The 27,702-nt window shown below is 39.7% G+C and overlaps 1 protein-coding gene across 2 annotated transcripts; it reads left to right on the forward strand.

Annotated features, from left to right (window-relative positions):
• Positions 1-185: 185 nt before the first annotated feature.
• Positions 186-27,702, forward strand: LOC128688827 (glutathione peroxidase 2-like). Of its 2 annotated transcripts, none has more exons than XM_053776818.2 (5): positions 186-406; positions 14,480-14,649; positions 25,574-25,702; positions 26,495-26,646; positions 27,398-27,702. In XM_053776818.2, the coding sequence occupies exons 2-5, from the start codon at positions 14,575-14,577 to the stop codon at positions 27,456-27,458; spliced, it is 417 nt and encodes a 138-aa protein (XP_053632793.2). In that variant the 5' UTR covers positions 186-406; positions 14,480-14,574; the 3' UTR covers positions 27,459-27,702. The 2 variants fall into 2 exon arrangements, with proteins under 2 accessions (XP_053632793.2, XP_053632800.1); XM_053776825.2 differs by having other exon boundaries at positions 222-246.

The following is a 27,702-nucleotide window of genomic DNA, read 5'->3' on the forward strand; positions in this document are numbered from 1 at the left end:
TAATATAAAATACAAGAAGGGTTCAGCCCATTATGAAATATGGAATCTATCTAGTTGTAATTGCCATAATTTACCATATGATTTATATCCTACTTTATTTAGTGTATTAAAAGAAGAGGGATAATTTCACCATATAGCATGTATGACGTAAAAGACATGAGAGTTGTCCCTCCTGGCCCCGCCGGGCCACTCCTGGTGGAAGGTCCGGACGACCCTACACTCACCAGTGTCCTTCCAACTCTCGCAGTGAGTGGAGTAGCTTATTAACCCTCCAGATCTATATTGTCTCTAGATCTCTGTTTTTTCCAGCTCTTGTATTTGCTGCTGAAGGTTCAAGTGTTCAACTGCATGATGGCTTCAGTGGTCGCTAAGACCTTGTATGAACTAAGCGTCAGAACTTTGTCTGGTAAGTTGGTTTCAGCTCTTAGTATTTTTGGGTAATAAGTTATTACTTAGGTAAAAAAAAATCTTAAAGGTGGAACACTGTAGCAGTTCTACTGGCCCATACTAGGCATGTCTTTCTCAAACCCACTAACAAAAATATTTGCCCAGTCTATTTTTCAATGCTGTCCAAGGAATTCACTTTAAAAGTATTGTAGAATGAGTGGTTGTTTTATAAGATTTAAAATATATAAGCATAGCAGGCGGATGTTTTTAACACTTTCAGATTCAGGTACAATATACTTTCTGAGCGTACAGGTAAATCACGGTCTTAATGACGCGTGTGCAGTTTGTAAGCAAGTAAACTGTAATATACCTCTGACCGGTTTGGTTTCTACCTATGTCCCGCAGCCCGGCCGAGGGCCAGGCTTTCCTGGTAGTTAATAAGAAATATTTTGGAGACTTTACACACCAGTGTATGTATAGTTTGCTTCATCTGTTTTAGGAATGGAATTATTCTTGAGTAGACTTGATATCGGATTTTAATAGTCCAAACTAGCTAAGCAACTTCCGTATGTGTAATGAAGTAAATGAAATGACGAAATTTGGAAACTGTGTGATTGGTAGTGAATATGTAGTCTAGTGAATTTGGAGCTGGGATGATATCAATTTTTTTTTTTTTTTTTTTTTTTACCCTTTTTACAATTTTTCGGACGATATCGATGCTTTTCTCATAATTTCACTTTCAAAATTACAATCCATGTTCAGTATACAAGGGAATGCTTATTGTACAGTGGGTATAGAAAATTTAAATTTACCTAGATGTAACTCATAAGATACATACCAGTAAATGGTAACAAATAATTCTTTATCAAGGTTACAGAGACATGTAGGAATTTTAGGACACTTAGGTCGCAAAAAATGTCCCCCTTCGATACCTTACTACAATCTATATCTCCAAAAGTCACTCTGGACCTTCATTAATTTCAAATGAAATATCACCAGGAGTTCTGGTAAAACACTAATATAAATGTGGACTGGATTAATTTAAAATGTGAATACATATACAGTGAAAGAGAAATTATCTTAATATCACTCACCAATTTGTCTGGAGATTACTTGGTGTCATACACAAACCCCTGCCTAAATATGAAGAAAATACTGGCCAGAATTCCAACATAAATGCATGATTTAGCTGGGGTTCCCTGACTGTCCTGTCGATTCGCCTTCTCAAGTTTTGCAAGACTGCAATTTCTACTAGTTGGGAGGTTTCAACCACAATTTAACCTCCAGAGCGACGAAATTTATGCACATTTCACTAGCGTGCCTTCAGCCCATTTCCAAACAATGGCGTCTCTTCCCCAGCGACGCTTACCCATTTCGCTGGTTCTTTATTTACAAATTAATTTTTATTACCTACAATATATTCCATAAATTTACATACAAAATACTGTATTTTTGGAAAATATACAATATTTTCTAAAGTGGGTATTAGTCAGCACAGGAAGGTTGAGTGTTAAATAGCTTAACTTCTCAGATGTTTGTTTGGTTCTGTATGGCCCTTGTAGGTTTAGCGCTTTATTATAATGGTTTGGTTTAATATCTTTATTATACACACCATACCCATTCTGTGGGCTGTAGTCAAAAGATTACAGCGGCATATAATAGATCCCAAGAGTGGGCCACAAACTTCTGATAACTAAACAAATTATTGGTAATTAACTATTTAAAATGTTTATCTGGTTGCAATCGTAATGGAATTACTTAATATGCAGACCTGAATTAAGTCACATAAAGCATAAAATTTTGCTTTATATTTTACCAAATAGGCTTGAAGTAGTTATTTACAGTGGGCAAAGTCCAACCATTTTTCAAGAATGGTTGATATGCCACTGTGGATAAAATACTTTATTTCTCGCACATTTCAAAGTGAGTTGTCTGAATTCATTAATTTTATCGCATTCCAGCACAATGCACTTACGGGCGCGCTCCACAATCGTATGGTAGTGTTAATGTTAATTTTAAGCACACGTAATATTTTAGAATATCGGCTGGTATCGGCCGATAACCACCGACAGTGATACTTTGACGTATCCCTAGATTATACCCAGGTAAAGGTGGTAAGGTCCAGGTATTTCCGTATACTAACTATTCTCGAAGCACCTGAGTGGTGTGTTATGCATAAAATAAGAAGTTTGTCTATATCATTCGTTTTAAACGATACAGCCCGTGTAAGAATTATCCTAGGTCATCTATGTGCATATTGCCTATTTCTTTTAGAAACAATGTAGTTGCTAGGTTAGATTGGGTAAGATTTGTCAGGAAACAGGACATTTGTTTCCTGACACGGGTCTCTCATGATAACCCGCCACTGAACTTTTGTCCTCTGACAGAGGCCTTCCGCTGGCTTACCGGTCCACCTCTTAAAAATTAAGTATTGTTGTAGTATCAACTGGTGGCTGGAATCTTTACATTGACAGGGTAGATAGTAGGCATTTCCTGTAATCTATCTTAGTTTAATTTAAGGATATAAACTTAAAAAAAAAAAAAAAAAAAAAAAAAAAAAAAGTTTAAATTTAAGTTTTTTTTCAGTTGGCAATAACTAACGTCAAGGGACTGACTCGGCAAATGTTCTAAAATGCTTAGTTGATTTTTATTTCTAGTAGAGGGCCAAAATTAGTGAATTGAGCAACGCTGGAATTAACTCTACAAAAGTCATAAGGATATGACTCTTTTTGTCCACGAAATATAGTTTCCGGAGTTTTATTTCATTAACGGAAGCGAATGTGCGGCGTTTTTCACTCGGCAACACTTAGACTAGAGGGGGGGGGGGGGTGAAGGGTTATACGTTGATGTTAGCTCTGGCTACTCTGAGCCTGTTTTGCCGGCAGACATTCAACCAGGTTCCTTGATGAAATCATGTGTTAGTAAATACACTAAACCTTTTACGTGACTAAAGTTTCGTAGAATTTGGGCTTGGCATAGCCGCATTGCTTGTAACACTTTAATAGAACGCTTGTTCCTGTCTGATTCGCTGGCTTAATGCTGGTAGTCAGATTATTAGAACAGGAAGATAATTTGAAAATAGGGCAGAAGTATTATAGAAACATGGCTTTTAAAAAAGTATGCTCATGACAAACTAGGACTAAATATCTTTAACATCATTGGAAGTGACTTCAGTTACACCCAAGATTCAATTGTCACAATCTCTGCCACACATTCACCTCCTTTATGCTGCGGTGACACAGTTGGTGGATAGACTAAACATTGGCTATTAAGGCAGTAAATTATACTATATCTGTACTCCTTAGTCGTGTATAAATTGTCACCGAGGTAAAGACGCGTGTGCTTCAATGGCCAGACATGGCCGACGGACATTTGGCTGAACAAACATTTCATCGACCGAATTGACATTTGATCAAAAAATGAACTAGAGAGCAGACAATTGGCAAATTTGCTTTTATCCCTCGTGGGCCCTTAGCTCTCATGGTCTTTGACTAGGCTCCATTATTGCTTCCACTTTTCCTTCTTACTACCTCTTGTCCCGTCCGTCTGCTGGCCTGTACATACTGCCTCCTTCTCTTCCTTGTTAGTGACTATAAATAAATGGTAAAAGTCGAATCATTTGAAGAAAATTTTTGTTTTAAGATCATGGAATTCATACCAACAAGAGGAAGAAAACTATTGCTTGATGACTAGATTCCAGGCTGAGGGACTGATTACCTCAAACTACTACTTACACCTTTCTGCTTTATTGGACTGATTAAGATACTGTGTGGGGAAACTTTTCTTCAATAAAGAATTGATTTCTTGAAAGCAGTTGCCCATACTTAAATATTTAAGTTAATACATGTGTAATACTCTTTAATAGCACAATGTTATCCTTTTATCGTTTTTTATAGTTTTATAAAGCAGTTACATAAAAGAAATTAATAAAATTTAAGACTATACGTCCATTCAGCCAGATATCCGATATTCGATGAAATGTCTCTGCTAAATATCCGTAGGCCATCTGTCCGGGAGCCGTGTGCCTCGCCTCCATTTTATTATGGAAACTTTTCGCACATTAAGAGCTTTCTCACCCCTATACAGTTTACTGAACACGGGCCTTAAATAATTAATAAGGTGAAGCGGAGAGGTAGTCAGGTGGCGGTATTGGCGCACGAGTAGTCCACATTGTCACTTGATTGCAGTCTTCTGATGTAAAAATAATTTAGTGCACAGATAAGATAAAATCCCCATTTATATTTGAAAAAATTGGATGATGCTGTCATAACACTTAAAACTGATTGTGTAGGCTGTCCTCGCTCATTGAAATTTGATGAAAGCTAATCTTAGGATAAACTGATTAACGTTTTATAATGTACAGGAAACAAACTAATAGGACCAAGTTGTACACTTCATACCAGAACCAGATGAGTCATAATAATGGGTTCCTTCTTGAGCGCCCACGATTCCCAGCCCACAGTTCCTCGGACAAGTATGACCTAAAGTATTAAGCCCTCTAAAATTCCGTAATACTTAATCTTAGACTCAACTAGGCACCCTCTACATTAACACACGTTAGACAGGAACCACTAAATTCACTGTCCTCCTTTGTCAACAACGTAGCAAGCTCATAACCGCAGTGTGGCATACAGCTCTAACAAAGATGTGTAGCTTAGAGACCGTGATTAAAGTCCTTGCTGGAGGCAGGAAAGAGTGATGAAGTGTTAGACATATCTAGAACTTCTGAACAAACTAAAGAACATAAGCATGCAGCTGTGACATGATACATTGTACCACATTGGTTTAGGAGTACATGTACTTGCAGTGTCATTCGCTGCCTGACCACGGTAGAGTGCGGTTGTGCTCTGCACCCCTCTACTGTTTCAGGCGAGCTACATCAGTTCGTCAACAGCCATTGAGTAGTGAGGACGTGTGCTGCTCATTTTCCAACATGGCGCTGCATAGCAACAGGCGCATCAACACTGTTTGCGTTGAGTTGACCCGTGGGGCTGTCACGGGAGCCACGATGGATTTGTTACTACCGGCGATTATCCGTGATACCTATGGTATCGCAAATGAAGAGATATGTGGTGTAGCACTTAATGGGACGACACGGATTTTCGTTAAAATGACGTCAGCAAATGTCTACGAAGCAGTGGTGGATAAGTATCAAGAGACCATTATAGCCGTCAATTCAGCTGTATCAGTACGTCTTCATGATGTATCACGATACTACACATGGGTAAAAATCAAGAATGTGCCTTTTGAAGCGACTGATTTTGTTATAAAAGATGAACTACGTAATTATGGTACGGTTCATATGGCCTCTGCAGGTCGGTGGGCCGCTGGACCTTATGCTGGAAGTTTGGAGGGAACATATTCAGTCAAAATGACCTTACGTCATCCCATACCGTCCTATATTATGTTGCAAGCATTTCGAACTCAAGTATATGTAACATATGCGGGGCAACGTCGTACGTGTCGGCTGTGTGGGTCGTATGACCACATAGCGGCACAGTGTGGTAAGCGTCGTGGGAATCTCCAAATATCACAACAGCAACAATCGGAAGAAGTCGAGGAAGTTGAGGGACGAGAACAGTCTTATGCTCATCCGTCTCTACAACGGTCATCTTGGAGTGAAGAGGTAGAAAAAGCGCAGGAGAATGCTTTGGAGGATGCAAAACAACGAGAAGAATCACCGTCACTGGACATAAATAAAGTATTTGAAGAGACTCTGCCCACTATGGGGGAAGAGGATGTAGCGGCGTCTTTAGTGAAGGCACTGGATGTTTTGTTAGACGAGTCGATCGTCAACCGTGTGGAGGATCCAGGTACAATTTTGGGATCGGTTGAACATCATGGTGAGGCGACGGATGGAAGCATTGAGTCTAGTGTGTCGCATGGTATGACGGTAAATGTAGCAGAAGTGGAGGTGCATCACGATAGTACTAAAGAAATCCCAATGCAGGTGGAGGGTAGGACTCGAAAGCGAACTGCGACCCCATCAGACTCAGACGACGTGCTTACTCCTGCCCAAAGGCCAGGAAAAAAGTCTTGGGCGGATGTACAGAGGACAGGGAATAGAGAATCCACGAAACAAGGGTTTATCAAGGTGGTTCCCAAAAAAGGGGGGAGGGATAGAGGTGGTGTAAAATGTATAAGTGAAAAGTCTATACCTAGAACGAAAGGAAAACCCCATTAATTGACTTCAAGGTTTTGACATTAAATATTAACGGTTTGAGATCTGAGCGGAAGCGAAAGTGGTTTAATGAATTTTTGGTGCGTCTAGATGTGGATGTGGTATTTATCCAAGAACACAATTACAGAATTGGATATGAGTTAGAAATGGATGGTTATGATGTGTATATGGAATATGCGACGAGGTTAAAAGGAGGCGTCGCCATTCTGGTAAAGGAAAATAGCCCGTTTGTAGTACGCCATAGTGAAAGGGGGGAGGGGAGAGTGATTAGGGTGGATGGTTTATGGGGTAGAGCACACATAAGTTTTGTATGTGTATATGGGCCGGCCGAGGGAGATGTACGACTTAAAACTCATTTTGTACAAGATGTATTAGTATATTATCTACGTAGTTTACCAAATGTAGCGATAATAGGGGGCGACTGGAATTGTGTAATACGACGAAAAGATGTGGAGCCTCGAGGAGCGGGTTGTTGCTTGGGATTCCTGGGAGATTTATTGACGAGTGTGGGTTTAATGGATGTGTGTGGGGGGGGTGGCATGGTGGAGCATACTTTCATTAGACGAGATTATGCGGCGAGATTGGATAGAATGTACGTGTCTAGTGCGGTTACAGTGCGGAGAGTGAATGTGATAAATGTGGTTTTTTCGGATCATAGAGGAGTTGTAATGGATGTAGATATTGACGGTGTGCCTAGAAGGGGTCCATCTTTTTGGAAATTAAATGTAAAGTTATTGAAGAGGGAGGAAAGTCTTTTGTCTTTTGGGCATATGTGGGAACGCCTTGTGGTTGAAGCACCTGGAGATGTGGATTTGGTTAATTGGTGGGAAACGATAGCCAAAAAGCGAATTAAGGAATATTATATTAGTCAAGGAGTGAGATATAGTCAGTTACAGTATGGTTTCCAACGATATTTAGAGGGGCAGTTGCGCGACTGCTATGTACAAGCGAATGCTAATTATCCTGTTATAGAAATTGAAAGAATTAAGGAGCAACTACGAAATTTACAAAACGAAAGGTTTGATGGGGAAAGGCTTAAGGGTGGAATCGAAGAGGTTTTGTGGGGAGATCGGCCGTCGGCGTGTGTGTTGAGGAATCAACACAGACGTCGCAAAGCAATGGAGTTAATGGGGTTGAATGTTCAGGTAGGTATGCAGGGGTATAGAGTGAATCAGGAGTTGACGACGACGGAGGGTATGAGTGGGTATATAGATGCTTGGGTTAAATTGAAAACGCAAAGTGTTGGAATAAGTGAAATTGCATTGCAGTCAATCGGTAGGTTTGTGTGTTGTGAGATGACGGAGCATGATCGTTTGATGTTGGGAGGGCCGATAACGGAGTGTGAGACTTGGGAGGCTTTATCTGGGGCGCAATTGGGTAAGGCGCCAGGAATTGATGGGTTGCCCAGCGACTTTTATCTTCAAAATTGGAACGTTTTAAAGGGGTTTTTGGTACGTTTATTCAATATAATGAAGCGGGATGGGGTTTTAGGGGAACAACAAAGGTTGGCTGTGGTCGTCCTAGTTCCTAAAGGCGAGCCATTAACGGTTAAAGATTATCGTGCAATCTCGTTATTATGTGGTGACTATAAAATTTTTGGAAGGATCTTGGCTAACAGAATAAAAAAAGTCCTGGGCAGAGTGATTGACAAGGGACAATATGGGGTGCCGGGCAGGTCTATGTATGAAGGTCACGGTATGATTAGAAGTTTTATTGAAGAAAGAGTAAGATTAGGAAGGGGGGGGGTATTGGCTATAGATTGGGAGGCGGCATATGATAGTGTGGAACGGGAGACGTTATGGAAGATCATGAGATGGCAGGGGTTTGGGGCGGAAATTATATCATGGGCCAAATTAATGTATCAGGAGGCAACCTTGCGTGTGCAGGTGAATGGGAGGTTGGGAGATCGAATTCAGATGGGAAGGGGTTTGCGTCAAGGTTGTCCCCTTTCACAAATTTTTTTTGCTTGTTTTCAAGATCCCTTTTATAGAGGGATAAGGGTTTTATTGGAAGCAAAGGGGATGGGTAATGTAAGGGATGGGGGAGCGGGCATTGTTGGATATGTCGACGATACGACGATTTTGGTGAGAGAAAACATGGATTTGATTCGGGTAGAAACGTTAGTGAAAGTTTTTGAAAAGGCTACTGGCATGACGATCAACATGGGGAAAACAAAGTATATGAATCTTGGAAAAGGGTCACGTGAGGACGGAATGGTTGCTGAAAGGTGGAAAAGGGTGGACCAAATAAAGATATGTGGGATCGTTTATGTAAATGATATCAAGTTAGCACAGCAAATAAATTCCGTGCGTATCGTTGATAGTGTTCTGAAGCGTCTTAGTGGGTTAAGAGCTGCTAATTTAAGTTTGCAACAAAGGGTGATTACAACGAATGTGCTATTATATAGTAAACTATGGCATGTTACGGTAATATTTCCGATACTTCGTTGTGAGTTAAAAAGGCTACAAAAAAGTGTTTTTAGATTCATTTGGGGAACAGGGAGCGAATGGTTAAGTAGAGCGGTTGTCACACTCCCGGTTGGCCGTGGAGGGCTGGGTCTTATAGATGTCGAAAAGAGGATAATAAGTATGTATTTAAAACATAGTTATAAGCGGGAGGGAGGGGTGAAAGGAGACGGTCTTCATAGGATACATCAGGATATGCGACGGTGGTGGGGGGGTAGGGAGTTCATGATAGGTGAGGCAATGTTACGGGTATTTATAAACGTGAGGGATCCTTTACATATTAAATTGAGAAATCTTGATAGGGCAGATGGTAAGGCTTTGGTAGCGACGGTAGAAGGAGTTTATCCGATGTATGATTGGCGTAATATTTGGGGGCGTTTAAACAAATTGCGTTTAAAACCTAAAGTCAGAGAAGTTATGTATAGATTTTTACATGGAATATTGCCGTCAGGAATGGTTTTATTCTATAAGAGAATACGAGAGGATGGGGAATGCAAGGATTGTGGAGGATTGGCGACTATTTATCATACGGTGTATTTTTGCGATTGTATTGAACTTATAAGGGTTTGGATGGGTAAGGTTTTAAGGTTAGTGGGGGGAGGGGGTTTGCAGGTCTTGAGGGTTTTAAGTTTAGATATAACTGGGGTGAATAAAAGGGTTGAGAATGCGATTGGGTATATGATTACGGATTATATATACATGATGTGGGCTATGAGGGAGGCGGACGTGCGTGCAAGAATTAATGCCTTGGCAGCAACTTTTTATAGGACACAGTGTAGAAATAAAGGGGTGTATGGAGGGAGATGGGAGAGAGATTTTAGTGAGGGTTATCGAAATTTCACATTAAGGGATTTATGGGATTTGCAAAGTGGGTAAGGGGATACGACGGGCTATTTTCCTAGACATGGGTGTGAGCATGGAGAGCTGTTTATAAGGATGTATAATTGAGTTTTGATATCTATGGGCAATATGGTTATTGCCCCGAGGGTTTCAGGAACTAAAAAGTTATCATTTAGAAATGTATTGCACTACGATTGCATATTATCATTTATCATGCATAAATCATTTCAAGGACTTTATGATGAAAATTTCCAATGACTCAAATATGTTATAGGTGTCTTTAATGATTTTGATTCAATTGTAATTGTTTTTCCTAGCATAAGCTACTGGTTCTTATTTTATGTTATATTTTATGCTGTGTTACAGTCTGCTTTTCAGTAATATTATATTACATGTAACTACTAGCATCATTTTTTTCTTAGTTCCGCTGAGATGTAAAATTTCACATCGTAGTTTTGTTTTGTTATATTGGATGTTTTTATTGTGACTTTTAGTATTATCCCGTTTCCTTCTTTGTATCCTAAATACCTATGTATGTTAAGATCTTGTGATAATCGCCTAAATTAATGTTTGAGTATCGTGGTGCTCTGTTAAGCACCTGAGATCTTAGATTTAGTCTCACATACGTGTGTTGACAGGCAGAAACCTCACCTGTGTGTGCTTGTGTATGTGTGTCATTGTGCGTGTTTAGTTTTTTTTTATATCTCTTGTTTTATTGTACAATCTTTATAATTTCCAGTGTTTGATGTTTTGTATAAGTAATCTTGTTAGAGATGTTCTTTAACAAATAAAACAATATCACTGTAATGTATAGTGTTGAGTGTGAGTGTGTATATTCACTGTAATATACGGTGTGTTGTGTGTGTGTGTATTACCACTGTGCAGTATGGTATCAATATTAGGTTTCGGGTTAAGTGAAATTCTAGTGCAGTAAGCTTTTGTCGTGTATCTTTTTAATATATTTCTGCTATTTGTATCGCACTGTTTTAAATAAAATATAAAAAAAAAAAAAAAACTTGCAGTGTGCCTGTCCAACTGGCTCCTTACAAGTAATTTTTTTTTTTTTTTTGTGCGCGCGCAGAGGTTTACATTCATTAGTGTTACACCCTCTGCCTCTGTTTCGTTCCATTGTTTAGTTGTTGATTTGTTCGGCACTTTCGTTATCTACATTATGAATACTGGCAAATTTTCCAACCACTTTGCTTGGGTTTATATTCGGCTTCTCCAAGTATTTTAGGGCAAGGCTGCTGATTTCGTCACCCTAAATTTACCAATGAAACTGGATGAAGTTAGTCCGTTGAGCCCCTCCAGGGAGGTTCCTTGACGCTGATGAGGGACTCTGATCTAGGGAATTGGATCTGTGTTCTGATTCCCTGAATTTAGCCTGAATACCTTCCATTACCCCTCCCCACATGCGCTGTATAATCCTACGGGTTTAGCGCTCCTCATGATTATAATAGTCCGTTGAGAAGATGACCTACAGTAACTCGCCCAGGAGTCGGTGGGAAGGGATTTTCCGGAGGGTTATCGTAGTATGGACGTGGGAGTCTTATTAGCGTTGAGTGAACTGGGAGGGGGGGTTCTGTTTGGGGTTTTCAGGGGTTGCGACGGGCTGGTCTCGGGAGCAGGAGCAGAGGGGGTGAATGGTGTTGGTACGTGGGAGAGGTGAGTGGCTTGGTGCAAGGGAGCCTGCTGATAGGGTGTCTGGTGGGTTACGTTGTATGGATATGTTCTGTTAATGTCTGGGTTTGAGTAAACTTGTACGGCCGTCGGTAGCAAGGCTGGAATGCATGCAATATTGATGCTAAACATAGTTATGCATGTAGGGAAATTGTTCAGGGGCTTTGCACCTGTAGAGGCGTGGATTAGTTTTGTAATGTTTCGTGTGTCGTGCAGAAAGATGAGGCTATGTGCCGGACATCTTGGTGTTGTGACTGAGTGTTTCAATCTATGCTGAAACATCCTTGTAGAGAGGTAGATTCCCAGTTATTTGATATGTTGACTATTTTTTCTTATATATGTAATTCTCAGTAGGTATACTTCATGGTTTGTGATAAAACTGGCTAGGACTGGTTTCTGTACAGCCGATATGATCTGCACATTTGTCATAAAGGAATATAGTAGGTAGGATGTTCTGGCAATTGGGGGGAGTGGGGTAGTGTATAATTCTGCTATTGTTCATAACGCTTAATTTTCATGCGGATGCGGCATTATTGTAGAGGGTACGGCAATGTTAGATTTTGTACTATATTTTTCTGTTAACATGTGTAAAGATCTGTGTATACTGTATAAGGTGTTTAAAATAAAAAAAAAAACTCCCCCAGGCATTACACTACGGCCACCTAACTGCTCCCCTCTCCACTTGATTCCGTAATTTAAGCACTGTTCTTAGTAAATACAGTGAAAGATTAACAAAAACCCTTAAGCAAAAAGTTTCCTTAATTAAATGTCTCGAGTGCTGCAAATTCATTTATCCCCAACAATTGCCTCATTGCCCCCACGTATACACCTGTGTATATACCCATTGTACAATGAGGTCTCCATCTTGGTGTATTTATACTGTAAATCTTAACCTAAAGTGTTGGAACGGAGAACCCTGCGCTACAGCATTTAATATTCATCTGTTGACATTGCACACATTTATGCTTTTTGGTAAGTGTTACAGGCAACGAAACCACTGTTGCAGTCTTAGCAGGAAAATTTAATGTTATCCGAATGCATAAATTGTCGTCTAACAGTGTAATTCTTGGACTCGCTAGCTACGAGGTTCACAACTGAACGAGGGCAATTAAGTAAAATTAGTCACTGTAACAGCAAGTGACTGAAATAATTTCCTGAAGGATCTGCACAAGTCAGGCAGTGGAAGCAGCTTAAACTTCCATGTGTAATGAATGCTTCTAATGGCTTCAGGCCCTAAATTACTTTCCTGACATAACTGCCAGATAAAGGCGCATGTAGTACCTATTAAGAAAAGGAAAAGGCATTAAACAAGATAGTATTGAAAAGTGAGACAAAAATAAGATTACCATGCAAGTTGCAGTGTTGTTCAAAGGCTAAACTATTTCCCCACCAATGGTAAGATTCAATATAGTATACAATCCAGACAAGCTAGGTATCTTTTATACTAATGGTGAGTCATCATATGACTAAAGATCGCGTCAGGAAACGCTTATCATGTTTCCTGAACGAACCTTGCCTAACCTTTAATCCGAAACGTTTAGTCTACACAGTAGGCTTCATTAGTAGAATTGTAGATAGTTCATAGAACCGACAAGTTGATGAATGAGACTTGTGCAACACTTGGGTATCTTTATTTTGGGAAAGTTTCTAAAGCCAGTGGCTTCCTCAGTCAAATACATAGAATGGTTGAAGACCAAGAGGAGTTAAAGGTAATTAGTCCCTCAGTCTGTAGTCTGTGACCTTGCTAAATTGACAGCATATGAGCGGAGAAGGGGCTTATATACTGCAGACGGGTGATCTATCATACTTTGTATTGCACTGAGGAAACCACTGGCTGGCGAAACTTTTCTACAGTAAAGCTAGCAAAGTTTTGCAAAAGTTTAGTTTATCATGAGGGGTACAGAAGTAAATCCATTTTGAAGCAAATTAGTTTCGTGCTTTTTTGAATATAATTAATGTTAAATGGAAAAAAATAAGTTTAAAACATTTTTGACAACCGTGCTCCATATTAGACCTAGCCTGGTTTTAATTCGTCACTGAGCTAGTCTTGCAGATCTGAACTCTTCCTAGTTATGCTCTGCAAATTTTTTTGCCACACACAAGCTTGTTTTTATAGGGTCTGATGGTAGTTCCTTGATGTTGGGTATAGTTGCTTTTCCTAAAAGAATAATCAAGTCCTTTATTAGTCAGCCAATATTATGAGTTGCTTTAAATTCTCGCTGCTTTTATCCACATTTTGACTGTCCACCTCGTCATTGGGTTTTGGAAGAAAACTCGTGCATACGTGTTGGACATGCGATTTGCTAGATGCCTCATTGAGGAACGACCTTCGCCGCTCTGGGAAGACTGGTCACTGTCAGTCCAACAATAATAAATTGTAGTCTGTCAGAGGGCAAGCAGGCATCTACACCACTTTGACACTTTCACTGACCACCTCGCCTATTACATCAACTTTAATTTACAGAATTTTACTCTTGCACTAACACTTCTCACTCTTCCCACGTAATTTCTCTAATATCTCCGCAGCAATGTGTGACCCCTTACGAGTAAGTCCCTCAGCCTTGTTCACTCGGTTTTTTAATAGACAAAAGAAGTGAACACTTTAAAGGCTGAGGGATTAATCACCTCTTGTAATGTTTCTGCTTAGTGAACTCCGTATTGAATTGATAAAGCCACTGTTTGACGAAAAGTCTTAAAAATTTACTCGGGTGTTGTACCGGTGGGTTGTGAAACTGAGCAGTTTCACAGCCCACCGGTACCAAAATATAGCTTTTTATAAAAAACTTCAGGGCAACATATTGTAATTAAGTAGTTTGATCTTTTTAAAACTTTGATCTTGTTTTGAAACTTCAATTTACATAATTTTTTAAAATCTTCATTAGTTGGTTTAGGAAGCTTGAAGTCAGGATAAATGTCTCTTTCACAGGTGAGATTGTGTCGTTAAGGAAATACCAGGGCAAAGTGGTACTAATAGAAAACACAGCGTCTCTCTGAGGCACGACAACCCAGGACTTCGTCCAGATGAACGAGCTGATCGACAAGTTCGGCGACAGTCTGGCAGTCCTGGCTTTTCCCTGCAACCAGTTCGGGCATCAGGTTAGGGCTGACAGTTTGCATTATAGGTTTTTGTGCTTCCATTTTTCCTTACAAAGCTCTAGAACCCTTGGTCAGTACTTTAAACATTGTGTCGGCATAAGCAAATTCAAAATTTACTACTGCCTAGCCAGTTCATAGTACACACAATACCAAAGCCTGTAAAACTTAAATATTTATTTTAATTTTCTGCAAGCTGTATCTTTAATTCAGCGCTGTATGACCCGGATGGCTTAGAGCTTAGTTTTTAATTATAATACATCCTCAATTCGTTGTCGGCAGTCAGCAAATTAGGCTTGAGGGGATTATCCCGTGATAAATTGTGCATGAGGTTCACAGGCATTAACCCGAATTCTTGCATGCATATAATTTGGACCAGGTAGTACTAGAGTAAAAATTTAATTTACTGATGTTAGCTGTACCTCTGAGATAGGTGGGACTTGAGGTACAGGTCACAACACTTCATCTCCCTCGATGCCCACTAACTGCAAACTACACTCACACAAAGTTAGACCTATAAAAATTATTTAATTAAACCAGTACTACTGGAAAATTATGGTTGTGGACTGTATAAATTTAAGGACTTTATCTCCAGAAATGGTCAATTGGAACATTTAATTTTAGACTATTGTATATAGACTGGGTAAAATTTCTCATCACTTTAATATTATTGATTGTTCGCATCGCTATTGTGCCGTGCGGACAGGCTGCGCAGTAGCTCCTGATACAACTGGTTTACTGCGCAGTTTTCCTGTTTTGTGCATACAACATGGCGGATCGCATTGGACGCCGGGTGAGCACTGTTTGTGTGGAATTGGTGCGTGGCACGCTTACAGGAACAACCATGCACGTGTTACTGCATGCCATCATCAGTGAGGTATATGGAATACCGACCGAAGAATTATATGGAGTAGCAGTAAATGGTGTGTCGAGAATTTTCATCAAGTTTAAAGACGCAGGATTCTACACAAGCAGTCAACAAATATCAAGAGAAGAGGCTAGCAGTGAACACTATGGTGGAAGTCTGCTTACATGATGTGTCCAGCTATGTGACGTGGGTGAAAGTACGAAACGTGCCTTTTGAGGCGACGGAGCATGTGACGGCGGTGTTTAGCAGCTATGGGAAAATCCACTCAGCAGTGATGGGGGTGTGGCAAAATGGACCTTATGAGGGGCTACCTGAAGGATCATTTACGCTGAAAATGACGTTGAGGCAGCCAATTCCATCATACGTATTTATGGAGGTCTTCCGAACGCAGGTCTACGTGTACTACTCAGGGCAGCGGAAGACTTGCAGATTGTGGGGTTCTTTTGAACATATGGTGGCCCAATGCTATAAAAAAGCTGGACGGAGGGAGCAGGTACCAGTGATCTTACAACAGAGGAATGCTCTGGAGGTGTCGGAGGAAGGAGTAAGGCCAAACAAGATTCCTTGCCGATGGAGTGACGAAATGGATAGGGCTGAGGCGGCCATGGAGGAAAGTGTAACACTAACAGTTGATAAGGGACAGACGACATCGACGTCTGATGAGGGTACGGGCCAACAGGATGGCTTGCTGGAGGAAGTACTTAGTTCCTTTTTGCATGACGTTGAAGAGGGACAGGTGGATGAAGGGTGTAACCTGGTGCAGGCAACGGTGCAGCAAGATCAGGAGGTTTTGAATACTGTGTGCACTAATGTTTATGTGCACAACGTTGTGGCAGAGGTCCATAGGGCGGAAAAGACAGGTGACGAGGTGTGTGGGGAGGGGAGTTCTCGTAAGAGAACTGCAGGAACGTCTGAGATGGACGATGTTCTTACTCCAGGACAAAGAACAAGAGTAAAATCTTGGAGAAAGGATGTATGTCATAAGGGGAAAGAGGGAAGGGGTAATGTAGGGTTCAATGGTTCTAGGGATAATGAAGGGATAGGGGGGGTGAATAAGCAAGCTGTCAAGAAAGATGCCATACAGCAGGATGGTATAGGAGGGTGTGTGCCAAGAAGAAAGGGTAAACCACCACTATTAAAATAATTCACGATAGTAACTGTAAATGTAAATGGATTGAAGAATGAAGTGAAACGAGTATGGATGGAATGGTTTTTGAGGAGATATAATGTGGATGTATGCTTTATACAAGAACATAATTATAAGATAGCCTGTGCTTTGGCATTAAAAGGTTATAAATTGTATGTAAGTGGGTCTGTTAGGTTAAAAGGGGGAGTGGCAGTGGCTGTGAAGGAAAATAGTCCCTAACGTATTATAAAGTGGGAAGAAGGGGGAGGGGAGGGTAGTGAGGGTGGATGGTGAGTGGGGAGCATCTAGAGTATGTTTCATTGGGGTTTATATGCCAGCGGAGAATATAATCAAAGTAAAAGAGGATTTTGTGAGACGTTTTAGTGTATTTTTTAAGGGGTTTACCTCTAGTCACTGTAATTGGGGGGGACGAACTGTTATAAGGGGGGGGGGACGTGGAGCCAAGGGGGGCGGGTTGTGTGTTACGGTCGTTACGCAATGTTTTACAGGATGCAGGGGTGAGGGACGTGGAGGGGAGTGAGGCTTGGAGAGTGGATTACACTTTTGTTAGGAGAAATTATTCAGCGAGGTTAGATAGGATTTATATAACGGAGACAGTTAGGGTAGGAGGGGTAAAAACAGTGGACGTAGGGTTTTCAGATCATAGGGCAGTTTTGGTAGAACTGGACTGGGAGGGAGTGGTAAAGGTATATTCAAGTTTCTGGAAGTTAAATGCGAGGTTGGTGAGGAGTGAGGTGGTGAACGCAGAGTTTAGAGACTGGTGGAGACAATTGTGGAGGGCAAGGGATGGGGTAGGGAGTATTTTGGATTGGTGGGAAAATAGGGCTAAACCTGGTATCGCGGGGTTTTATAAATATAAAGGAAGGGAGGAGGCGAGGTGGAGGTACGGTTTACAGAATTATTTGGAACAGCAGCTCAATGAGTGTTACGCAAGAGATGAGGGGAAGTCTTTTGAAGAAATATCAGGGCTAAGAGGGAGACTAAGGAACATACATAATGAAAGATTTGATGAATTAAGGGTAAGGGCAGGTATGGATGCCGTGCTATGGGGAGATAAACCGTCGGGTAGTGTGTTAAGAAGTTTTCGCATTAGACAACAGGAGTCCACTATAATACTTTTAGAGGTTAGTGACGATTTGGAAGGTTATACTAAGGGGCAAATGTTGGTGACAACTGAGGGGATAAGTAATTATGCGGACTATTGGTTTAAAAGGAAATGGGAAAAAGGTAATGTGGGGATAGTTAATAAAGAAAGAGGAGGGGTGAAGGTCTAGGAAAGGTGGGGAGGATAGAGGGGGATTGGAGGGAATAATAAGTATGGAAGAAGTGAAAGAGGCAGTGTTCAAGTTAAGGGGAAAGCACCGGGAATTGATGGGCTTTCCAATGATTTTTACAGAGTGCATTGGGAAACCATAAATGTTTGGTTCAGGTATTGAATTATGCTGAAGGAAGGGAAATTGGGAACGTCAGAGGACGGGTGTGGTCGTGCTTGTAAAGAAAAAAAGCGAGGGGAGAACACTGAGCACGTACAGGGCCATATCTTTAATGTGTACGGATTATAAGATTTTTGCGAAGATTTTAGGGAACAGGATGAAGAAGGTAATAGGTGGTATGGTGCACAAGGGTCAGTTGGGAATTCCGGGTCGTAGTATGAGGGATGGACATAGTCGTATTAGGGAATTTCTGCAGGGTTGTAAGGGTGGTGGAATTTTGGGCATTGATTGGGAGAATGCTTATGACGGTGTGAATATCGAGTACATGGTTGACACTTTAAGGCTTATGGGTTTTGGGGAGGGAATAGTAAAATGGGTGAAGACCTTGTATGCAGAAGCTACGATTCAGGTGCAAATTAATGGTAGGTTGGGTAGCGTGTTGAAAATGGAGAAAGGTTTGAGACAGGGGTGTCCTATGTCTCAAATTCTGTTTGCATGTATGCAACACCCGTTTTATGGAATGGTTGAGGAAGCAACAACGTTACAGGAGGAGGGTAAGGGGTTCACAGAGGTAGTTGGTTATGTAGATGACACAACAATACTGATCAATGATGTCGAAGGTTTGCGAAAGGTGGAGAGTAATGAGTTTTTTTGGAGAGGCGTCAGGCATGCGTGTCAACAGGGCTAAATCAAAATTATTAGAGATAGGAGATTGGGTGGGGGGGTAGAATGGGGGTGGAGTCTGGATGGGATGTGACTGAACAGCTGAAAATTTGTGGGATTATCTAGGCGGAGGAATTCGGAATTGGTGGGAGAAAGTTGTACAACGGATTAGGAACCTAAGAGCGAAGGATGTTACTCTAATGCAAAGGGCAAGAATAATAAATTCATTGGTTTATAGTAAAGTGTGGAACGTGGCAGTGGTGTATCCTTTACGGGAACAGGAGATAAAGGAGATAGAGAAGGGTGCTTCGTTATATATGGGGTTTTGGACGAGCATGGCTAAGTAAAGAGGTGGTTATGACGAATGTGCGCAGAGGGGGAGTAGGGCTTTTGATGCTAGGGCCGAGGGTAAAGGCCATGTATGTTAAACAAAAGTACGTAAGGGAGAGGGGGGTAAAAGGGGTGAGGGTTGGGAGGGTGATGAGGGATGTACGACGATGGTGGGGAGGAAAGGACTTGATGGAATGCGAGAATATGCTAAGGGTTATGTTAGTAATAGGTGAGGTAAAAAAGCTCAAGGTGGGAAGGTTAGTAGAGATTAGTAGGAAACCAGAAGTGATGCAAGGGGTGGCGGTATACCCTTTGTATGATTGGGGCACGATTTGGCATGATTTCCAGAAACTTAGATTAATGCCTAGGGTAAGGGAGTTAGTTTATAGGTTTGTAATGGGGATTTTAACGTCAAAGCAGGCTTTGTGTGTGATGGGTTTGGTAAAGGAAGCGAAATGCGAACATTGTGAGGAATCGGAAACAGCTTTTCATGCCGTATATTTTTGTAGGGAGTTGGGGCAGGTAGTCTTCAAGTTAATGGGTGGGAGCAATGTAGAGCTCCTGCGTGCCCTAACTTTAGAGGTAAGGGGGGTGTCTGAGGTTGTAAAGAGCCATTCTGTACATTGTGACAGATTTCTTATTTTATTCCTGGGGCTTGAAGGAAAAAGGCGGGGGGATTAGGGTAAGGGCTATTGCGGCAGGAATTTATCGCACGGTATGCAGAAATAAACTCATTTATGGTAACAGGTGGGCGACTGCGTTCCCGGAGGCATATAGAAATATAACGGTAAGGGGACTCTGTAATTTGGCTACTTAAGTACTAAGGGACCATTTTCCTTTTCTAGAGCGAGTTATGACCATAATGAAGGATATGTAATTGTGGTAGGATTGTCATGAGAGTTGTATGGGAGGGGATGACATGTTAGATGTGGTATAATTGGAGAGTTTTCTCGTGTGTGAATGTTTTAGTTTAACCATGTGTGGAAAGACAAGAGGTCATTGATGATCATAGTTTTAATAAAGTAAATGATCTTTGTCAGTGAGACAACTACAAGAAGGAACACTCAAAGCATTGTTAACACACTAATAATAATGTGCTATGTAACATGAGTGTGTATCTTTATTTTAATAGTGTGTTTAGTTTCTCTGTGGTAAGGTGTGGAAATGGCTATTTTGTCACCTTTATTATATTGTAATTTTTGAGGTGTTTAGTATTATGTCTGTGTATAACGTTTAATATACAATATTAATGAGTGTGCAACGAATTGGATTATGAGAATGTCTTTGTTTATAAAGTTTCATATATAATGTAAATAAGTGTGACATTCTTTGGATTATATTGCCTTTTGTGTTATAAGATACTGGCTGTAGTTTATGGATATAATAAACCCACCTGTATGTACAGGTGTGGGCTGTTTTTAGTTACATGTATGTTGTGTGTGCTGGTTGGGCACTTTGGAGGGGGAATCAAGCATTTACAGTTGAACGTGTTTTTCTTATGTAGTTTAGTGCTGGGATAAGGAATGTGGAGTTTTGTTTTTATTATTTAATGGATAACGTTTTTGTTTATGTAACGTAAGTATAGCATACATGTATGATGTGTATTGTGTTTAAATAAAAAAAAAAATCACCCTAATTATAAATTTTTTTTTTTTTTTTTTTTTTTTTTTTGTAAGAAACCTATATTCACCAGTATGAATAAGTGCACCGTGTGGTGTGTTGTCACTTTGTTTCTACTCGCATAGGAAGTTTCTGCATCATAATGGCAGCCAACTGTATGGTCGGGTGTGGGCTGTTTTTTTTTTTATCTAGAATTGTCAAGATCTTGCCGTATCTAGGGGAGAAGGGGGGGGGGAGTATCCATCAAACATTGTGGTGAGGTTTCACAATTGCATTTTTTTTTGGGGGGGAGGGAGGGGTTGAAACATGGGCTTTATGTAAGTTATCTTTTCTACTTGTTAGTCATTGGAACTGATAAATTAGACACATGTGCAACTCTTGGGTATCTTTATTGAGGAAACGTTTCGCCACACAGTGGCTTCATCAGTCCATACAAAGGAGAATCTTGAACAGGAGGAGAATGAGGTAATCAGTCCCTCAACCTTGAGTCGATGTGGTCAGTCCATCAATCTTGAATAGAATACGGCATACGTGCTGAGAAGCAGCTTATAAACCGTTGGCAGGAGAGGTGCAGCAGTCATAGGTCGTGTAACATTTGTTCAATGTTGAAGTAGGTCGTGCCCAAGACTCCTTTATATGGACTGATGAAGCCACTGTGTGGCGAAACGTTTCCTCAATAAAGATACCCAAGAGTTGCACATGTGTCTAATTTATCAACATGTCGGTTCTCTGAACCATTCATCTACAAAGTCATTGGAACTGTTGAGCATAATTGTGCACCATGTAATGTGTTTTTCAATAAAATATATATAAAAAAATTATAAATACCAAATTGTTTACATCCTAACACCTCCCCGGTAATAACTAAAAGTTGGCCAACCCTTGCATACTTATAAGAGGTGTATTTAAGAACATAAGAATGGAGGAACACTGCAGAAGGCCTACTGGCCCACAAGGCAAGTCCTTATCAAAACGACCTCTACCCAAAGCTACCCAAGAATTAACTCCCGTACCCAATGACACTAATCAAACCCAGCCCCCTCCCACTCGTATATTTGTCCAATCTGTTCTTAAAGCTACCCAAGGTCCTAGCCTCTATCACCCCACTGGGAAGATTGTTCCACGCATCCACAAATGTTAGAAAACCAGTACTCGCCTATCTCCTTTCTAAATCTAAATTTATCCAACTTAAATCCATTATTTCTGCTTCTTACCTGGTTCGACACCCTCAGTACCTTCTCCTTTGTTTATGCCAGTCATCCACTTAAACACCTCAATGATATCTCCTCTCATTCTACGTCTCTCCAGAGAGTGAAGATTTAAGGCTTTAATTCCATCTTCATACGGGAGATTCCTTACACAGTAAATCATTTTAGTCATTCTTCTCTGTATGTTCTCCAATGAGTATATCCATCCTGTAGTAAGGAGACCAAAACTAAGCAGCATAATCTAAATGAGGCCTCACCAGTGACGTATAGAGCTGTAAAATAACTGTTGGGCTTCTGTTACTTCTTGAGATAAATTAGGCACTGGTGCTTTGGCTTTAGGCTTCTGCTTACCATGACTCCCAAGTCCTTTTCACATTCTGTATGATGCTCTACTTCAAGGTTATAGCTTCGAGGGTTTTCATTACCAAGGACCAGTACCTTACACTTATCCACATTGAACTTCATCTGCCATTTTTCAGACCAAGACATTAATTTGTCTAAATCCTCCTTCAGTTCTTTGCTATCCTCCTCAGAATGAATCATACGGCCTATCTTTGTATCATCAGCAAACTTGCTCATGGCACTCGTAATCCCTTCATCAAGGTCATTAATGTAAATTATGAACGAGAGGGCCTAAAACTGATCCTTGTGGAACACCACTAGTAACTAAGCCCCATTCAGATTTGAACTCATTAATGGAAAAACTCTGCTTTCTAGTGGTAAGCCATGCCTCTATCCATGCTAGAACTTTACCTCCTATACCATGAGCTGCCACTTTCCTTAAGAGTCTCTTGTGAGGTACTCTATCGAATGCTTTACTAAAATCCAAATAAACAATATCATATTCTTTATCACTGTCTACTGCCTCAAATCTTCCATTGAAGAACGTCAGTAAGTTTGTCAGGCAGGAACGACCTCTCGTAAACCCATGCTGAGATTCATTTATCAAGTTATACTCTTCAAGGTGACTTCTAATAATGTCAGCTATAATTGATTCTAATAATTTGCCAACTATAGATGTCAGGCTTATTGGACGGTAATTTGAAGGAGTGGACTTATCCCCTGATTTGAATATAGGAACCACATTGGCCATCTTCCACAACTCTGGCACAACACCAGCAAGGATGGATGCATTGAACACACTCGTTAATGGCTGACTAAGTTCCATCTTGCATTCCTTAAGTACCCTGGAAAATAACTCGTCGGGCCCCGGGGACTGACTTTGCTTCAGTTTGTCTATCTGTTTGATAACCATGTCCCTCGTGACAGTAATATTAGTAAATTTGAATTCGTCAGGAACTGAATAATTATTAATTTCTGGAATCTCATTTGTCTTCCTGTGTAAAAACTGACAAAAAATAGTCATTAAATATGGAACACATTTCCAGTTCGTTATCAGTCAGCTGTCCATTCCCAATTTTCAGAGGTCCTACTTTTTCCTTAACCTTCGTCCTATACACTTGAAAGAACCCCTTTGGATTGGTCTTTGATTCATTAGCAACTCTAATTTCAGTCACGTTTAGCCTTTCTAATCCCCTCTTTTACTTCTCTCTCAAGCTGAACACATTGGTCAGTAAGGTTAACCTCTCTCCTTCTGATGCGCCTATATATTCCCCTTTTCTCCCCTAATAAATGCTTTAGCCTCCTGGTAACCCATTTGGGATCGTTATCAGATCTAATTTCTCTCTGGGGAATGTATATACTCTGAGCACGGTGTACATTAAGAAAATCATAAACGCAGATCCCATCGTAATCATAAGTATGATCGTCAATAGAATCATTAGCTAGATAACCCCCAATCAAGATTTGACAGGTGTTCCCTAAGTCCATTATAATCGGCAGAACGAAAATCGGGAATTTTTACTGTATTATCATTATTCCTGTATTCCCAGTTAATGCTAAAAGTGATGGATTTGTGATCACTTGCGCCAAGCTCTTCAGTGATTTCCAGATTATTTACGAGTGTTTCCTTATTTGACAATACTAGGTCAAGCAAATTATTACTCCTGGTAGGCTCTGTTACACACTGCTTTAGAAAAGTCTTGAACTGTTTCCATAGTCACTGGACTCCAGATTACCGGTCAAAGATTTCCAGTCTATTTGGTTAGTTAAAATCCCCTACAATCACTGTTATTGTGTCTAGAATCCCTAATAATTTCGTCCCAAAGAAGTCTCCCTCTATCGTGATCCAAGCCTGGAGGTCGGTATATTACACCTAGAATTAGCTTTTCTTGACCTTCTACAAACTCTACCCAGATTCTGTTGCTGCTCCATCTATTTTTATACCTGTTTTTATGCAAGTTAATATTTTCTCGAACATATAATGCAACTCCTCCCCCCTTCCCACAACATCTATCCACATGGAACTTAAACCTTTGAATATTACACTCAGGGGCTTTATGTAGTCATGCATAATTTTTTTTACTGTTCAACATAATAAAGACGCTTTATTTAAAAATGCATACGCATTTTTAAATGAAGATGTTAAGGCAGAAAACGCAACTAATTAATCACTATTTTACACATTTTATCTATTTACATTTATGTATGTACTCAACATTCAGGAAAATTATAAAAAAAATCCACATCCCCTTTATGCCGAATATTATGCTGGGTTATTTTAAGTCGGGCAAGTAGCTTGTGGAGACATGGTGGGTTATGTAGAAACGATACTGTTTTGCTGTAACAGTTTAGAAGGCTCTGGTAGTATTTCCAAAAGTCCTGTTTGCTAAAGGTAACTAGAGTAACAAGGCCTGCCTTAAGTTGAACTTAGACTAGCGTGATTAAAATCTCTTATCCATTAAAGAATCTCCATCTAGTCAGTTCCCATGTATCATTTGATAAAGCCGAAATGAACAAAAATACAATTACATTGTCCATCGTTAATGTTCCTGTCACGTGCGATAAACTGCGTTGCCCTCCTTGCTCGTGACAATTGTTGTACCAATCTGTTGGCTAACATTTGAATGCAAATAAACTTTGATATTAAAAGTTTCATAGTAATTTCTCATTGTTGATGCATACTAAGTACTGTATGGCGTAATGCACACCATAAATTTATTCAGGTTTCGGAAGGCATAATTTGCTAGCTTATTTTAGGTAATATATACCTCCAGGTTCTTTGCTTCATGCATAAGCTTTGCAAATAAATTCACACCTTAGCAGTTGGCATGTCATTTTTCATAGTACAGTTTAAAAACTTTCCAGTTTAGCCTATTTGTGAATATATATACGGTATGTATAACCGTTCTCTTACAACCATTTTACTTCCTTAATTTGAATCTAGCAATGTTGGATATAATGCAACTTGTTTCTATTGTACTCCGTGATTTAAGCCCCCCAGTGAATTATTTTTTCAAGCTTACTACTCTTGTAATGAAGTAGTTGATAGTGCCGAGTAAGTTACAGATGGTAGCCGGTGAAGTTAGAACTTGACACTAGTTATTGTAATTTTACTAAGGTTGTTGAAAGTAGTTAATTAACAAGGGTATAAATTAAATTTAAAATCATTAATTCTTAAGTCTTTGCCAGCCATGCGGCTTTTATATACGAATATTTAATTTTTGCAAGTTTAATTAAGCTAGGGTTAGCATATGACCATAGATTTTAAAAATGGTTTAATTAAAAAGCTTATGCTTGTCATATTTTTTTTCTACAGGAGAATGCCACTGAGTCGGAGTTACTATGCAGCCTAAAGTACGTTCGACCTGGTAACAACTTTATCCCAAAGATGGACATGTTCAGCAAAGTTGATGTTAATGGAGAGTCTGCAGACCCATTATTCAAGGTTTGTGTATGTTAACGTTAATCAGGATTGACAAGGACGTCGGTGTCCAGACTTTCCAGTCTGGCCGTCAAGCTCACTGACCGGGCAACTCTTAAGTACCATACATGCTACTTGCCGTATTGAATACCATTTAAAGTTAAGGTCACGTAAGCATGTCCAGTCTAAACTAAAGATTTCTTTAATGTGTCGTAAAGTTGTATACCGTTCTTGAGTTCGGCATATAACTTTTTTCCTTAAAATCTCCACTTTTTTTCCCCCTTCCCCATAGAGTAAAATACAGAAAACTTTTACTTTTAAAGTCTTGAAAGAAAATATGCATAAAATTTGTCGTAGTTAGAAAAATTTAACCCAGATGCTTCGATCATGTAGTAGCCATACGGAGCGTACTTTCTGAAGCTTCAAAAGGAATTGTTAAGTCCAATAGACTGCTATAAAACGCATGTAAATCTTTATTAAAAAAAAAATTAAGCGTTTCTCTGTTCACGGTCTGATTTAAGTTCTAAAAGCCTTATCAATTTAGTGTTCTTAAATTTAATTACCTTGCATACCTAAAGGATGAAGTGATCATATAATGGCTTGTATTTCAGGGATGACCATATTAGAATGTAATTTTTTTCCACAGTAATTGTGGATATGGTAGGAAACTGATTGTATTGAATCTCGATTACAGCACTGAATTAGGCTTTTTGAACATCCATTTGCATATTAAATTTAGCGCTATCCAAAAATTATTGAAAAATTAGCTGTTTTATATTTAACACCAAATTTGAAAAACTTAATTTTTTTTTTCAGTACCTGAAAGAAAGACTTCCCTTTCCCTCTGACGACAGCGTGAGCTTAATGTGTGATCCAAAGTGCATTATCTGGAGCCCAGTCACGCGTTCAGATATTGGCTGGAACTTTGAAAAGTTTCTCGTTGGCAAGGATGGAGTACCATACAAAAGGTTGGTTAAAATGGGCTTCTCATATGGGTGAAAATTAAAGTATGCTTGGATGGTATACCATACTAGTTAGAGAAAACAAAACTCAGAAGGAGCGTTCACACTAAACTGTTTTGCCTCTTGTTTGTCCACAACCTTTGTTCATTAATCTATGCTACCGCAGTCCTTATCCTCATTCTTACCATCCCTCCAGCAGCCTAACAAACTTGTAAATCATTCTTCACGGAAATTAAGTAGCGTAGTCTTTATAAATCTGGCGGTAAATAAGCCTTAAGAGCATTAAATTATATTATAACCTTATGACAACATGCCTGTTAAGGAAACACTACCTTTAATGGCAATCTTGGAATGTATAAGCCTTAACTAAAACTTGAGAATTAAACTTCTTGCCTTCTTATATAAAAGCTTGAGGCTAGTGGTACACTCTGTAATCACAATTTTACTACATGTAAACCAAACAATAACCAAATTTCTGTAAACTCAGCATTGTAATCCTTAGAGAATAAACTTTGAATTTGATTAACATTGCTACGCCAGTTAGCTCTTATTCTTAAAACTGAACGACCTATACGGGTTTAACGTTGTTTTGCGAGTATATAATTTAAATCTTTCTCATCCTTCGCTCGGATGCATTATATAATAAACTTTTAAATTGGGCTAGCATATGACATGGAAAAAAAAATCTGCCTGTATAGTATTTTCTTAAGTGATGTGTAGTGTACATAGTTTTCACTAAACTTTTCTTATTTTGCAGGTTCAGCAAGAAATTCCAAACGCGACTTCTCGAAGATGACATTAAATTTCTATTAAAGTAATGAATTACTCCTACCTACACCTGTCATCTATGAACACAATTCACACTGAAGTTTCCCTGGTTCTTGTTATGAAAGGCATGTCACAAACACTTAAGGAGATGCCTGGATGTTCTTGTGGACGTGGGTCATGACAGTGTGCACAGTGTTTAAAAGGGTGACAGTGGAAAGTCTTTAACTTTGCTAAGAATGCATAGATTACACAAATTTTGGCTTTGTATATTTTTTAATAAAGGAAAATAAAGCA

The sequence above is a fragment of the Cherax quadricarinatus genome, chromosome 1 (assembly GCF_038502225.1).
Source record: "Cherax quadricarinatus isolate ZL_2023a chromosome 1, ASM3850222v1, whole genome shotgun sequence".
Classification (NCBI taxonomy): domain Eukaryota; kingdom Metazoa; phylum Arthropoda; class Malacostraca; order Decapoda; family Parastacidae; genus Cherax; species Cherax quadricarinatus.

What these genes read in the sequence shown, in the direction of transcription:
- LOC128688827 (XM_053776818.2), top strand. Translation starts at nt 14,575, where the DNA reads ATGAACGAGCTGATCGACAAGTTCGGCGACAGTCTGGCAGTCCTGGCT. An exon ending in GCAACCAGTTCGGGCATCAG is followed by an intron (nt 14,650 to 25,573) that starts GTTAGGGCTGAC and finishes TTTTTTCTACAG; the next exon opens with GAGAATGCCACTGAGTCGGA. An exon ending in CTGCAGACCCATTATTCAAG is followed by an intron (nt 25,703 to 26,494) that starts GTTTGTGTATGT and finishes TTTTTTTTTCAG; the next exon opens with TACCTGAAAGAAAGACTTCC.